Source organism: Aethalodelphis obliquidens, unplaced genomic scaffold (genome assembly GCF_003676395.1).
Source record: "Aethalodelphis obliquidens isolate GAN/ISIS:26980383/991018 unplaced genomic scaffold, ASM367639v1 scaffold89, whole genome shotgun sequence".
Classification (NCBI taxonomy): Eukaryota; Metazoa; Chordata; class Mammalia; order Artiodactyla; family Delphinidae; genus Aethalodelphis; species Aethalodelphis obliquidens.
This window is the reverse complement of record NW_020838033.1, coordinates 3,656,295-3,669,172: the sequence shown is the minus strand read 5'-3', so window position 1 is coordinate 3,669,172 and position 12,878 is coordinate 3,656,295. Positions and strand designations below refer to the sequence as shown.

Genomic DNA, 12,878 nt, shown 5'->3' with positions numbered 1-12,878 from the left:
GTAACTAGAGAAACTGGCAGGAGCAAGTGAAGGATTTAAGAGTGATAAGAGAAATTTATAAATGTATAGATTTATAGACCTCTTAACGTTGAAGTACCCCAGAGCTTAGCCCATGGTCTTTTTAATTTACCCTTGCTTCTTTGTGAACTCATCCACTATCATGTCTTTAAATATACTTATATGCTGACGACTGCCAAATTTATATCTCCCTCTTTCTGGAACTCCAGGCTAATATGTCCAACTTGCTATTTAAATCTCTTTTGGTTGTCTAACAGACATCTAACTCAACATATCCAAAACTGAACTCATACTCTTACCACCAAACCTGTTCCTCCCATTGCTTTCCCCATCTCAGTTGATGGCAATGCCATCTTCCACTTGCTCAGAACTAAAGCCTTGGAAACATTTTCTTCTCTTTCTTTTGCACCCCACATTTTGTTGGCTCTACCTCCAAAACATATCCAGAATCTGATCACATCACATTACTTCTATTGCTACCTCTTTAGTCTAAACCACCATCATTTCTCTCCTGAGTTACTGCAAGAGCTTCCCAATAGATCGCCTTATTGTATCTTTGTGTTCCCTCCCACAGCCTAGTCTCAAATAGAGTGATCCTTCTGACATGTCAGATCATGTCCCTCCTCTGCTTATGGCTCATTGTTTTCCTATTTCAGTCTGTAAATGTCAAAGTCCATAGCAGTGTACAAAGCTCTAATGATCCAATTCCATTACTTCTGACCTTCTGTCCTACTACTCTTCCCTTCACTTACTCTGTCCAGTCACTCCTGGCTTCCTTGCTGGTCCTCACATTGTTCAGGCACAATCCCACCTTAGGGTCTTAAAATGGTTGATGACTCTATCTGGACTGCTCTTCCCTAGACAGTCATATCGCTAGCTCCCTCACCTTAAAAATCTTTGCACTAATGTCAACTTCTTCCATGAGGCCCACACTGATCATTCTATTTTGAAATGCAATCTGCCTCTCCTCCCACTTCCAGATCCCTCTTACTTTTTTCTACTTTTGTTTTCATAGTACTTATCACCATCTAACATACTATATACTGCAATTACTATGTCTATGGCTTAGTATCTAATACCCACCTTCACCACCACCCTGGCTGAATGTAAGCTCCACAGGGCATGAATGTTGATCTGTTTTGTTCTCTCATGTAGTCTAGCGTATGCCCAGAACAGGATCTGGCATAAAGTGGTCGTTTAATAAATATCTGAATGAATATATCGACAGAAAGAAGTCCGAAGAATGGGAGAAGTTGAAGCAGTGAAAGGAGTAATGAATAAAGATATCTAAAATACAGATGGGTATGGGACCAAGCACACACATATGGAATTATCTGTAGCGCTATAATGGTACTTCTCAGTTATATCACAACCTAATGAAACCGTTTCGAACTCTTTCCCTCTAGCCCCCGATGCCGTGTGTTCTTTGGAGGCCCCTATACAGCACAGACCGTTTAATCATTTCTGAACCTCTAGCGTCCATCCAAGTCCCTGGCACATACTTATTGCTCAGAGAGGTTTTCCGATAAATTAAACCAATGTTTCTGTGTCCCAAACAACTACTTTCGAGTTCGTATTCGGCGTACTGGGCACCACGGACACTCCTGCAGCCCTCAACCACTCCTCCGCCCACTTCACAGCAAGAGTTCTACGCTATGTCCAGGATTTGTGACGTAATAAGACCGCGCCCTGGGGAAGAGAGGCGGATTGAACGAACACCGGGTCACGTGACCGTGTTGGGCGGGGCGTTGGGGTTGAGATCTCTGTGGCCTTTATCCCTACTTCCTTTTTGTCACTTTCCGGCGTTCAAGATGTCGAAGCGAGGTAATTTTTGGCCTTGGGAGATCCTTCGCCATCTGTCGCGAGGTGGCTGCTGGCCTCGCCGGGAACGGCGGCCATGGACAGCTGGGACGCTTTGCTCTGCTCCGGGCCGGAGAGGGAGGGGAGGGACACCGCGAGAGCACCGGGAGAGCCCCCGAAAGTGACGGGAGGGCCTGGAGGGTTGAGTTCGCAGGATCCAGTCGTGATTCTTGGCTGAATCCCGCGGGTTCACTCCGCGCCTAGCGCTTCAGTAATGGGGTTGGAGTTAGACTGGCTTAATCCCCAGAGTGGGCGATTTGTGCGGTCTCCCGCCTTGTAGGAAGAACTACGTGGTGCAAAAGTTGGATCGAGAATTGAGTCGTCCAGGTCCCTTAATCTCAATGTAACGTGCTAAGAGTGAGGAATTGGCTATTTGCCTTGAGAACTGGGTGGCACATGGGGAGCGGATAAGGAGTCCTAGAAAGAGCGAAACTACGGTGTACCGCTCCCCGAAGCACATGCGAATGATTATATAGCTTAAGAATGTGAAGGGACCTGTCCTGATTCCCTTCTTACTTACAGGACGTGGTGGGTCCTCTGGTGCGAAATTCCGGATTTCCTTGGGTCTTCCGGTTGGAGCCGTGATCAACTGTGCTGACAACACAGGTGAGACCTTCGGCTGCACTCTGCCAAACTGACCCTTTTAAAAGCACTCAGTGGGCCTTTTGCTAATGACCCACTGAGCCGTCAAGAAAGGGCAGAGTGAAAACACCGCTTTTGGGTGAAGCGGCAGCGTGTTGTGTTGTTTTGCTTCAATCGGTGGTGTGACAAGGTGTTCCACCTGGGGGAGGACTAATTTCTTGGGAGTGTGTGTGGAGGGGGAGGCCTTGGAGGTGTTGCAGAAATGCAGAACTGCCTAACGGGCTCTCAAGAAAAACGTTTTGTTGTTGTTTACTTCCTTGTATAGGAGCCAAAAATCTGTATATCATCTCTGTGAAGGGGATCAAGGGACGACTGAATAGACTTCCTGCTGCTGGCGTGGGTGACATGGTGATGGCCACAGTCAAGAAAGGCAAACCAGAGCTCAGAAAGAAGGGTCAGTAGAGAGACCAAATCCTCCTTTTGGTCTGTGGACAGTTGAAGGACTTCTCCCTCTATTGGAAAATAGAACAGTAGTTTTACCATTCTCAGGGCCTCTTAAAGCTTGATTTTCTTTGAGAGGCAGTGTGAGTTAATCTGCAGTTGAAGTTCTATTCTTGCTGTCTTAAAGACCATTCTTTTATTTTTATTGGCATATAGTTGCTTTATTTACAATGTTGCGTTAGTTTTTACTGCACAGCAAAGTGAATCAGCTATACGTATACATATATCCCCTCTTTTTTGGATTTCCTTCCAATTTAGGTCACCGCAGAGCATTGAGTGGAGTTCCCTGTGCTGTACAGTTCATTAGTTATTCTCATTAGTTATCTATTTTTCACATAGTATTGATAGTGTATGGATGTCAATCCCCATCTCCCAATTCATCCACCACCACCACCCCACCCCCAGTTAAGTTCTTAGTTGGCTTCCATCGTAAGCTAGGGGCTTTTCATATTTACCCTGCCATTTCTCCCAGCAAGTTCAGCCAATAGTTAACAGACCACCTCACATATTTATACCTATAGAAACAAAAGCTCTGTCCTTCTGGGATTTACAGTCCATCCACGTAGTTCTTTCCCCAGCTCTCCTTTTAGTTCTTGGTTTTTTTGTTCCAACTTAAATCCCTTCCTTTGTGCCTCAGATTTTTGCTGTGCCCCCTACTAGGGTTGTCTCTTCTATGAGAGCAGGTCTTTAATTAATTGCTGACTCCTTGGCTACAAATGAACATGGTGGTTCCAGGTGAGATCACAGCCTTAAGACTTAAGTCACCTCCGGCAAGTTTCCTTTTCAGGAACTACTAATTTGAAAAGGAATAATTATACATAGATGAGATTAACTCAGGGTTGTGACTTGTCAAAAGTTTGGCATGGTTGCTTCTAAATGTCTTCTGGTAGAAGGTAAAACAGGGAGCTGCTCATTGCTTAATCGTGGACAACCCCCGAAAGTTTTCCTACTAGATGTATGGGTTAGAGGGGGGGCCTCAGATACTTCTGACTTGACTGACTTTAGAGCTTCTGATACTCAGTGTACTTGAGTTTCCAGCTCCTGAACTTTTCTCCTGTGCCTGCTTAGTTTGTCTCTGGCCTGGGATGTTTTGCTTTTCCTGAGAAATCCTCTTAATGCACAGTACACGTGTGACAGGTCTCAGCCATGTATCACAGTTACTCTTTGAAGGTCTGTATCCTACTGTATCCCCAGGTGTTTAGCCTTTTGGTCAGAAATCGTACTTTGTTGACCTCTAATATTCACTTGGCTTGGTAGGCAAGGAATAAGCATTGTGCCTAAGCATTGATAAATCAATGTGTTGATTGGGATCAGCATGCAACTAGACAGGCTTTCCTCTTAGAACACTTGCTAGGTCTGGTGTGTGGCCTGGGGAGCTGTCAGGGAAGGGCAGAACAATTGTCCATCACTATGGGTGAGGTGGCAGCAGGGTGTGCTGTCTCTCTCAGTCAGTTGTGGGACAGACCAGAGGACACTCATGGTTTTAAAAATAGTTCTGACTTTCCAACTCTTAATTTTTTCTTTGGTCCTTGTTTCTTCTAAATGAATACAGTTGACCCTTGAACAACGAGCAATGTGAGTTTGGACTGCATGCGTCCATTTACAGATTTTTTTTTCCCCCCACAATATATTACTGTACTACGCTATCCGAGATTGGTTGAATCAGTGGATGCAGAGGGTCAACTATAAGTTACACATGGATCTTAGACTGCACAGGGCTGGCGCCCCTAACCCTTCATTTTTCAAGGATCAGCTACATCTCCTGGCCTTAGACTTAATTATAACATACAGAAATGTGGCAAGGAGCAGGACTGCAGGACTGGAAATCCAGAGTCCTGTATTTGTGTGGCCTTATTTGCTGGATGCATTTGTGAGAATTTAACTAAGTAGATGAGAGTCCAATGGAGGAGGGTCTCAGCCAATATTATCTGTCTCTCAGTGTGTTTCCCATTGTTAAAAAACTCAGAGACCATCTATGTACATAGATAGTACTTGCTTCAAGGATAGCCAGGATCTCTGTCCTTAGAAGATCCTGCATTTCTAGTGTCTGATATTAAATATGGAAATGTAACTATTATCCCTACTTTAGAAGAGGAAAACTTGAACTCCAGAAGATTAAGTAACTTGTTCAAGGTCTCCAGGTTACTGTCAGTCAGGATTTGAATCCATGTTTTCTTTTAAGTGCAGTAGATGCTTTGAATGTCTGGAAAAATGTTCACTTTAGGAGCAGGTAGCGTTTTTTGTTTGTTTGGTTTTTAAAATTTATTTTATTTTTACTTATTTATTTTTGGCTGTGTTGGGTCTTTGTCGCTGCGCGCAGGCTTTCTCTAGTTGCGGCGAGCGGGGGTGGGGGGGGCTGCTCTTCGTTGTGGCGTGCGGGCTTCTCATTGTGATGGCTTACCTTGTTGCGGAGCACGGGCTCTGGAGCGCATGGGCTCAGTAGTTGTGGCGCACGGGCTTAGTTGCTCCACGGCATGTGGGATCTTCCCGGACCAGAACCCATGTTGCCTGCATTGGCAGGCGGATTCTTAACCACTGTACCACCAGGGAAGCCCTGGAGCAGGTAGGATTTAAAAGTTACTTATGACCCTGGAAAACATTTCCTCAAAAAGTTAAACCTAGAGTTAATTAAATAAGAAATAGAAGTTGAATTTCAGTTACCCAGCTCTTAGACCTCCAGGGGATGATCGTTTTTAATATTTTATGTCCTACTTTCCAATGTAAATGGGACCATTACCTTCCCATAACCCATTTTTGCTTCACAAATGATTGTCTTGCATATTAAAAAATTACAGAAGTACATAATCATTTAAAATGGTTCTGTTCTGTGCATGTGTCCTGAGATATTTAGGTTAATTCCAGGTTTTGCTCTTAAAACAACATGTGCCCTGCAGTTAGGCATAAAGTGCTAATTTTTAGGTTAAGGTTTGTTCTTGGAAGTTTTGATATAAATTGGGATGGAATATTGCATAATGAGTTAATAGCTTGGCCTCTCCACTCATTCAGTGTGAGGAGGGTCCCATTCCCAATTCTATGGCATTAGGATCTTTTAAAAATTTATTTGGCTGTGCCCGGTCTTAATTGTGGCACATGGGATCTCTTATTTGCGGCATGCAGGATCTAGGTCCCTGACCAGGGATCGAACCCAGTCCCCCTGCATTGGGAGCAAAGAGTCTTAACCACTGGACCACCAGGGAAGTCCTGACATTAGGATCTTAAATAGTACCCACCTCTTGGGTGAAGTGAGGAAAAGTATAGAAAGTGCTTAGCAAGTTTCCTGCTGGTGTGTTGCTAATCATCCTCCCAAAGTACAGATTCACACCTGCAAGGAAATGCAGGCAGTTTGGACTTGAAATGAGTAAGGTCTTTCCTTAAGGGGTGATTGGTGTTTGCACTGTCTTTCACACTTGATTTTAGGAAATGAAAAGCTAATGAGTATACATTCTGTCCAAATGGGAAATGTTGGAGAGCTAGCCAAGGTGTAAGTTGCTTTCTCGTGGTGGCACTGGAACTTGGCAGGTTAAATGACAGCTGCTTTTCTTCCCCCCCTCAGTACATCCAGCGGTGGTAATTCGACAACGAAAGTCATACCGGAGAAAAGATGGTGTGTTTCTTTATTTTGAAGATAACGCAGGGGTCATAGTAAACAATAAAGGCGAGATGAAAGGTAATAAAGAATGCACATCATTGTTAGGCTTTTGAGATTGGATGATTTAACTTGAGTACAAGGAAAGGGCCCTCTGAGCTTATGTGTCACATCATTCTTTTATGCAGGTTCTGCCATCACAGGACCAGTTGCAAAGGAATGTGCAGACTTGTGGCCCAGGATTGCATCCAATGCTGGCAGCATTGCATGATTCTTCGGTGTATTTGTAAAAGAAAACAATGATAATAAAAATTATTTGCTCCATGTCACTCTTCTTGACACCACCTAACCCTTACCCCCTCTGTAAAATAAAACTACCCAGTGCAGACTTTCTGTGGGCATGTGTAAAAAAAGATAAACAGTCTTTGCACTTCTGTCAGCGTGCAGACTTTGGGGACTTTGCAATTTCTGCTGTAAAAACTTGAGTTTTTTAGTTCTTAAAATAAATTTCAGGTGGTAGATACCGCTTGGTGACAGGTTATCCCAGGTGACTGCCTTACAGTTAGAAAGGTATTTGAGATAAGGTAGCATATGGTCAGATCCTGAACACTCATGGAGTTCAAGGAGTGATGTGAGTAGGAACCAGGTATACGCGTATATATGTGCACTTCTGCAGTTAACAGGTTTCCTTTGGGTAAGTTGGCACATAAATGAGTTTATATTTATAAAACCTGCCACATAATAATTGCTCTCATGGAAGATGACTAAGTTGTTAATATCTGCAAGTTTTTTGCTATCAAAAGTATTTTGACACGATGGTCTTATATCTGCCAAACCCTAGCTTGAGAATAAAAGATAATAGAATGCCAGCACGACAGGCATGAGCCCTGGCAAATTCTGCCTGAAGGTATTGAGCATTGTAGCTTTTTTTTTTCCAATCCATGACAGTTGATTTAGGTGACATTCAGGGTCTGGGGAAAATGAGCACTCCAGTCTGGCCTAAAGATGTTGGAAGAGGATTTTTACGCTAAGTCTGTGTCCACGTATCTAGTATCTGGAAATTGTTTTATCTGTAAGATTGGGTACGATGAAAGGCTGAGGATTAGAGTGTATGTGAAGACCCTAGCACAGAGTCACTTGGTGAGATGACTTCTCTTTTGTACTTCAGATTGATGTCCTTCAGATGTACCAGAACTAGAAAGCAGTGATATAAATTTATTCATTTATTTTATTAATTTTTGGCTGCATTGGGTCTTTGTTGCTGCGCGCAGGCTCTCTCTATTGGGGGGAGCGGGGGCCACTCGTTGCAGTGCGCGGGCCTCTCACTGTGGCTTCTCTGGTTGCGGAGCTTGGGCTCTAGGCGTGTGGGCTCCAGAGCACAGGTCCAGCTATGGCGCACGCAGCATGTGGGATCCCCCCAGACCAGGGCTCGAACCCATGTCCCCTGCATCGGCAGGTGGACTCCTCACCACTGCGCCACCAGGGAAGCTTGGTATCAAGACTTTTTAAAGGTCCCTAAGAGATTCTGAAGTGCAGCCAAGATTGAGGACCAGTCCTCTGTCTAGACTGAGTCAGTCTTGGTTTTAGGAATATTAAATTCCAAAGTCTAAAATAGACCGGTCTTCCTCCCCTACCCCATCCTCCAGGCAGGTGAATTTCAAGTCTTTAATGTGACATGAAGTCCCCAGGTACTCCATTTAAAATGAATCTTTTTTTATCCCATTGCATAATATGAAATTTCTCACCTGCCTTCCTCAAATGTGAGGTGAGAGTTGGGCCTGTCATTTTTTTTCCCCTGGTCCTCTCATGTTCTTTCCAGGTTCTCTTCACGTTTTAATAGAATGGGCTCAAATTATAGACTTCCTATAATTTCAAATTTGATTGCTAGGAGCTCGCCTGTCATAGTGTAGAAAAATTACATATGCTGAGTATTGAGATGCTGGGATTGGTGATTTATTACGTGTAGGTATAATGCAACCTTTTTCTAATTAATACATGTGCCTTTGTATTATATATAATGTTTATGTTACTAGTATTATAATAACATAAAAGAATTCCTGGATTTATTGCTTCATCTGTAAAATGATAATAGCACCTCAGAGTTGGTGTGAGGAGCAGAATAATTTGTATAAGCCACTTTGATATGTAAAGCATCCATGAGTTTATTCAAGGGGGAAATTTGGGAAGTAAAAAATATAAAGGAAGGAAAAATCACTTGTAACAACAATAGGGAAGATCACTGTTCATGTTTTGCTGTATCCTATCATACATACATAATATTAGAGGGAAGTATGGTACTTACTGTTTTATTGATAAGTATACAACTTTTACTGTTGGTTTTTAAAATTTTAACGGGAGGAGGAATAGCTGATGAAAAGAATTGGGTGGGGAGGGGAGAAGTGCTTTAAGTGGGTTTACTGGAAATCAGGAGATCTGAATTCTGGTTCTGGATCTGCCACTAAATGGATTTAGGAAATATTCCAACATTCTGAGCTTCAACTTCCAGTTCTGTACAACGAGAGTTGGACGTAGATGCTCTCTGATCTCTTTCTGATCCTTTGTGGGTACAAGCTTTTCAAGGGAACTGGGTTTGGGAAATGTATATAATAAAGTGGGAGCAGAGAACCTTGCTCTTAAAAGGAAAACAGGGAGCTGGGCCCGACTGCGTTAACACTGCGCACATTCAGTAATCCACCTTCTCTTCAATCTCTTGATTCCTCTTGCGTGGTTCCCTCCTAGACATCCCTCACCTCTGGACCATTTAAGCAACTTCCCCCGTAGCCCCGAGAGCCTACCTCGTAGGATGGGGACAGTACGGTTTGTGTCACAGGGGTCTTTGACATAACGTAACAATGCGCAGGGGAGCCCCCACCTAGGACCCTCCGCTCCCTCTAGAAAAGTCCTCGGAGGCTGCGGTGGTTAGGATGGGGCATTTTTGCGCGTGTCCCCTGTGGCTGGAGAAGCGCTTCATCTTGGATGGAGTGGCCGTGAGCACCATGGCCCGCACCTATGAGCACTTGAGGCCTAAGCTCTGGTCGGCGATTCCACCCTACAACGCGCAGCAGGACTACCACGCCCACCGGTACTTCCGGAGCCGCGTGGTTCCGCCCATCTTGCGGAAAACCGATCAGGTACAGGAGCGCCGTGGAGGACCCCACCGTTTGTGCCCGCAGAGCTTGGCCTTCGTGGCGGGGCCGACTTCCCAGATCCGGGCGTCTCATGGCAGCGCCCTCACCACCAGGGAGTCTCCCCGACTCGCACCCTCTCAGTTTTCTTAATGAAACCCGGGAACTGGCGGAGGCGGGAGACAGGTGTTGAGCGCGAGCTCACTGAGCTCACAGAACCACCTTCCACGCCTGAACTTGAGAATGATTTCATTTTGGGTTTCTGCAAGCCTCTGCCAAACAAATGGGTTTCGTTGTCGTTTTTGGCATCACGGATCCACCCTTTGGGGTGACCTCCCGCCGCAAATTCTCAAAAAGCCCGACAATCGGTAAAAAGACAAAGAACTGCCTAGGTGAGGCGCCCTCGGTCCGGTGACGTCATAGTTCAAGAGGGCTCGCTCGCTGCGACCTTCTGTGAGCTGACTGGAAGGAAACCTCCCGAAGTTCTGCAGCCCTCGCTTCTCCCCAGGCCTTTTGCCTCGTGGATGTTGCCCCTCCCCCGCAGAGTACTTCCCCTGGATCAAAGATTCTGAGGCTATTATAGGCTCAGCTCCAATGTTTTTCAACACTTTTGCTTCCAATATTTGTGTCTATAATACATGTCAGTGACTTAGGGAGAGGAGGACTTAATGCGGGTTATTCTATGAACAAATCTTGGGAGTTTTTGTGGTCCCGGGTGTTCGTGTGTGCACATGTGTGTTCAGTACATGCATATGGACACACACATCTGTGTGTGCCATGTTTGTGCTTGCTGTCTACTCGTGATTTTTATAGCAGAAGGAGCCAGAATCTGGGGGAAAACTCGAGAGTTTAAAAGCTTGAAAAATAATATGGTGTACACACTTTTGAATTTTTCTATGTTCCATTTTGTAAGTATTCTTTAATCGTCACAGACACCATTTGTGGTAGGTATTATTTTCATTTAAATGAAGATCATGTTTATTGAAACTTTAATATGCCAGGCCCTTTATTTGAAGGCCCTTTATATCTCACTTAAATTTCAAAGCAACCCACCATTTTACTGATGAGGAAATTGAGGTCCAAAAAAGCTGTGTCATTGTCCTAAGGTCACACAGCTTGTTAGGGGTAGAGCTGGAATTAGAACCAGTCTCTCTGGTGTTAGACATTGAGCCCTTAACTGCCAAGCTACACTGCCTCTCCCTGAAAGGCAATAAGTCACTAAGTATATTTAATCTGTCTGGCCCTGTTACCCCTGGCTGTGACCTCTCCCTCCCTCCAGCAAGCCCAGAGGCAGGGGTTGGACTGTGCATCTCTCTGCATCATGACTGATATAGTCTGCATTTTCTCCCTCATTCTCAGGATCATGGCGGTACAGGAAGGGATGGCTGGATAGTGGATTATTTCCATATCTTCGGGCAAGGACAGAGATACCTCAACAGGAGAAACTGGTCAGGGGCAGGCAAGTGCGACACCTCCCTTTCCAGTCTCACCATGGTCCCACCTAGGAAGAGTGGTGTGCATTCCATAGAGAGAGAAACTGGGCCATAAAGAGACCTGGTTGAGGGAAGAGACCCAGGGTCTGACTGCATCCTCTAGCTCTTCTTCTCATACATGAGCAGATGGTGTCACAGTGCTCTCTATTAGTTATGGAGCACCCGCTGTATGTCAGGTGCTTTTTACCCTCAGAGTATCCCCAGGTTACAGCCAGGGAAATTGAGGTTTAGGGAGTTAAAATGATTTGCTAAGAAGGGCTGAGCTGGGGTTGGAATTCTCCTCTTTCCAACGAAAGCCTGTGTTCTTCTCACTGCTCCCAGAGCAGGCTGTGTCCTGCTCACTCTCTAGGCCCCATTTAGCAGCAACAGGAAAAGGGAGAGTTGAGACCTGTTTTTCTGGCAGGGTGAACCCTCCTCCCACCCCAACTCCACCACCCTTTGGCCACATTCTAGTCACATGTCCCCTGGCACCATTGGCCAAATTGAGCTCATCCATTTTCTCCAGCTGGGTCAGATGCAAAGGGGAAATTTTCTCTGTTCTCCTGGCAGCAAAGCAAGTTCAGCCAAGCCCAGAAGTTTCTGGCCCTTCCTGTCCCAGCATGTACCATTCACGCTCCCCTGCATGCTAGTCCTAGGAGGAGGCTTGGTTTCTAGGATGCCATCTGCCTCCTCTACCTCACCAACCCTTGGCTTTTCAGGATTGAGGGTTCAGCTGGGACATGGGAGCACAGTGACTACACCTGGATTGGCCTCCTATACCAGCCCAGTGGGAGTGGGGAAAGCAAGAGGGGGCTGAATACAGGCTCAGGCCTCTCTCTCTGTCCCGCAAGGGCATTCCCTCCAGCAGGTGACCGGACATGACAACTATAATGCCAATCTGAATGCGACCCAGGGGTTCAATGGTCGGTTTGGCTATCGCCGGAACACCCCAGCCCTCCGCCAGCGCCCATCTGTCTTTGGAGAGGTCACCCAATTCCCTCTCTTCTAACAGCAGCTCTTCTCTTCACACTCCTCGACCTGAATTTCTGAGATGTGTATATGAACTCTCAGTGTTATTTGATATTAAAACTTTTGTGTGTGTGTCTCCAAGTGTGCCGTTTCTTCTTTGAGGCTGGTGGAGGGGGCAAGCTAGTTTCTCCGTCCTCGGCTTCCCTACCCTATGGAGGAGGTGAGAGGAGAAAGGGCATCTCAGGCTGTGCCTTAAACTCCATGCAAACGGAGTGCCAGGCTTGAAAGGAGAGGCCTCAGGTCTCCCCTGCCGCTGCGATAAGGAGGAACGACACTACTTAAGCCCACATCCAAGCTCTTCCCCAGGCATCGGGACGGCCCGGGTCAGAAGCTGGCTACCGTTTCCATCAAGAACGGAGCAGGCAGTGCGGCCACAGGGATTGACGCTGGTTGCCCTGAGAAGGAGTTCCTGATTTTCCTGAGTCATCCCATCCGAAAGAACTGACATCTTCCTTCTCCTTCCCACCCTCAACTCATCAAGAGGCAGGGGACGACCAGAGTGTATCTGGGGCCGAGGATTCTGACACAGTAATACCGTGTATACGGACGCTTTCTCTACTAATGCTATGTCAGCTTCCTTTTCAGCTAGTTTCCAGCATGTCATTTTTCAAGTGCCCCACCCGGTTTATTGGTGGCCAAGAGGAAAACCAGAGCAGAGGATGGATAGAAAAGGAGGTGGAGCTTTAGAATACAAAGCTTGCCGGA

General features: G+C 45.7%; 2 protein-coding genes and 1 non-coding gene across 7 annotated transcripts; all 3 read left to right on the top strand.

The window, feature by feature from the left end:
• The first annotated feature begins 1,757 nt into the window (after nt 1-1,757).
• On the top strand, nt 1,758-6,876 carry RPL23 (ribosomal protein L23). Of its 2 annotated transcripts, XM_027094335.1 has the most exons (5): nt 1,758-1,842; nt 2,401-2,484; nt 2,786-2,914; nt 6,515-6,628; nt 6,736-6,876. In XM_027094335.1, the coding sequence occupies exons 1-5, from the start codon at nt 1,830-1,832 to the stop codon at nt 6,816-6,818; spliced, it is 423 nt and encodes a 140-aa protein (XP_026950136.1). In that variant the 5' UTR covers nt 1,758-1,829; the 3' UTR covers nt 6,819-6,876. The 2 variants fall into 2 exon arrangements, with proteins under 2 accessions (XP_026950136.1, XP_026950137.1); XM_027094336.1 differs by lacking the exon at nt 2,786-2,914 and having other exon boundaries at nt 1,762-1,842.
• Nucleotides 2,516-2,651, top strand: LOC113613833 (small nucleolar RNA SNORA21). The gene has a single exon (XR_003430378.1). It is a non-coding gene; the product is annotated as a small nucleolar RNA SNORA21 (small nucleolar RNA).
• Nucleotides 6,877-8,287: 1,411 nt separating the features above from the next.
• On the top strand, nt 8,288-12,249 carry SPMAP1 (sperm microtubule associated protein 1). Of its 4 annotated transcripts, XM_027094337.1 has the most exons (3): nt 8,288-9,678; nt 11,032-11,131; nt 11,996-12,249. In XM_027094337.1, the coding sequence occupies exons 1-3, from the start codon at nt 9,472-9,474 to the stop codon at nt 12,151-12,153; spliced, it is 465 nt and encodes a 154-aa protein (XP_026950138.1). In that variant the 5' UTR covers nt 8,288-9,471; the 3' UTR covers nt 12,154-12,249. The 4 variants fall into 4 exon arrangements, 1 of the variants encoding a protein (XP_026950138.1); XR_003430291.1 differs by having other exon boundaries at nt 8,288-10,064; nt 11,032-12,249; XR_003430290.1 differs by having other exon boundaries at nt 8,288-10,616; nt 11,032-12,249.
• Nucleotides 12,250-12,878: the final 629 nt, after the last annotated feature.

Coding starts and splice junctions, on each gene's coding strand:
- RPL23 (XM_027094335.1), top strand. Junction 2,485..2,785: donor CAACTGTGCTGACAACACAG/GTGAGACCTTCG, acceptor TTCCTTGTATAG/GAGCCAAAAATCTGTATATC. Junction 2,915..6,514: donor ACCAGAGCTCAGAAAGAAGG/GTCAGTAGAGAG, acceptor TCCCCCCCTCAG/TACATCCAGCGGTGGTAATT.
- SPMAP1 (XM_027094337.1), top strand. CDS start 9,472: ATGGGGCATTTTTGCGCGTGTCCCCTGTGGCTGGAGAAGCGCTTCATC. Junction 9,679..11,031: donor TCTTGCGGAAAACCGATCAG/GTACAGGAGCGC, acceptor CCTCATTCTCAG/GATCATGGCGGTACAGGAAG. Junction 11,132..11,995: donor GAGAAACTGGTCAGGGGCAG/GCAAGTGCGACA, acceptor CTGTCCCGCAAG/GGCATTCCCTCCAGCAGGTG.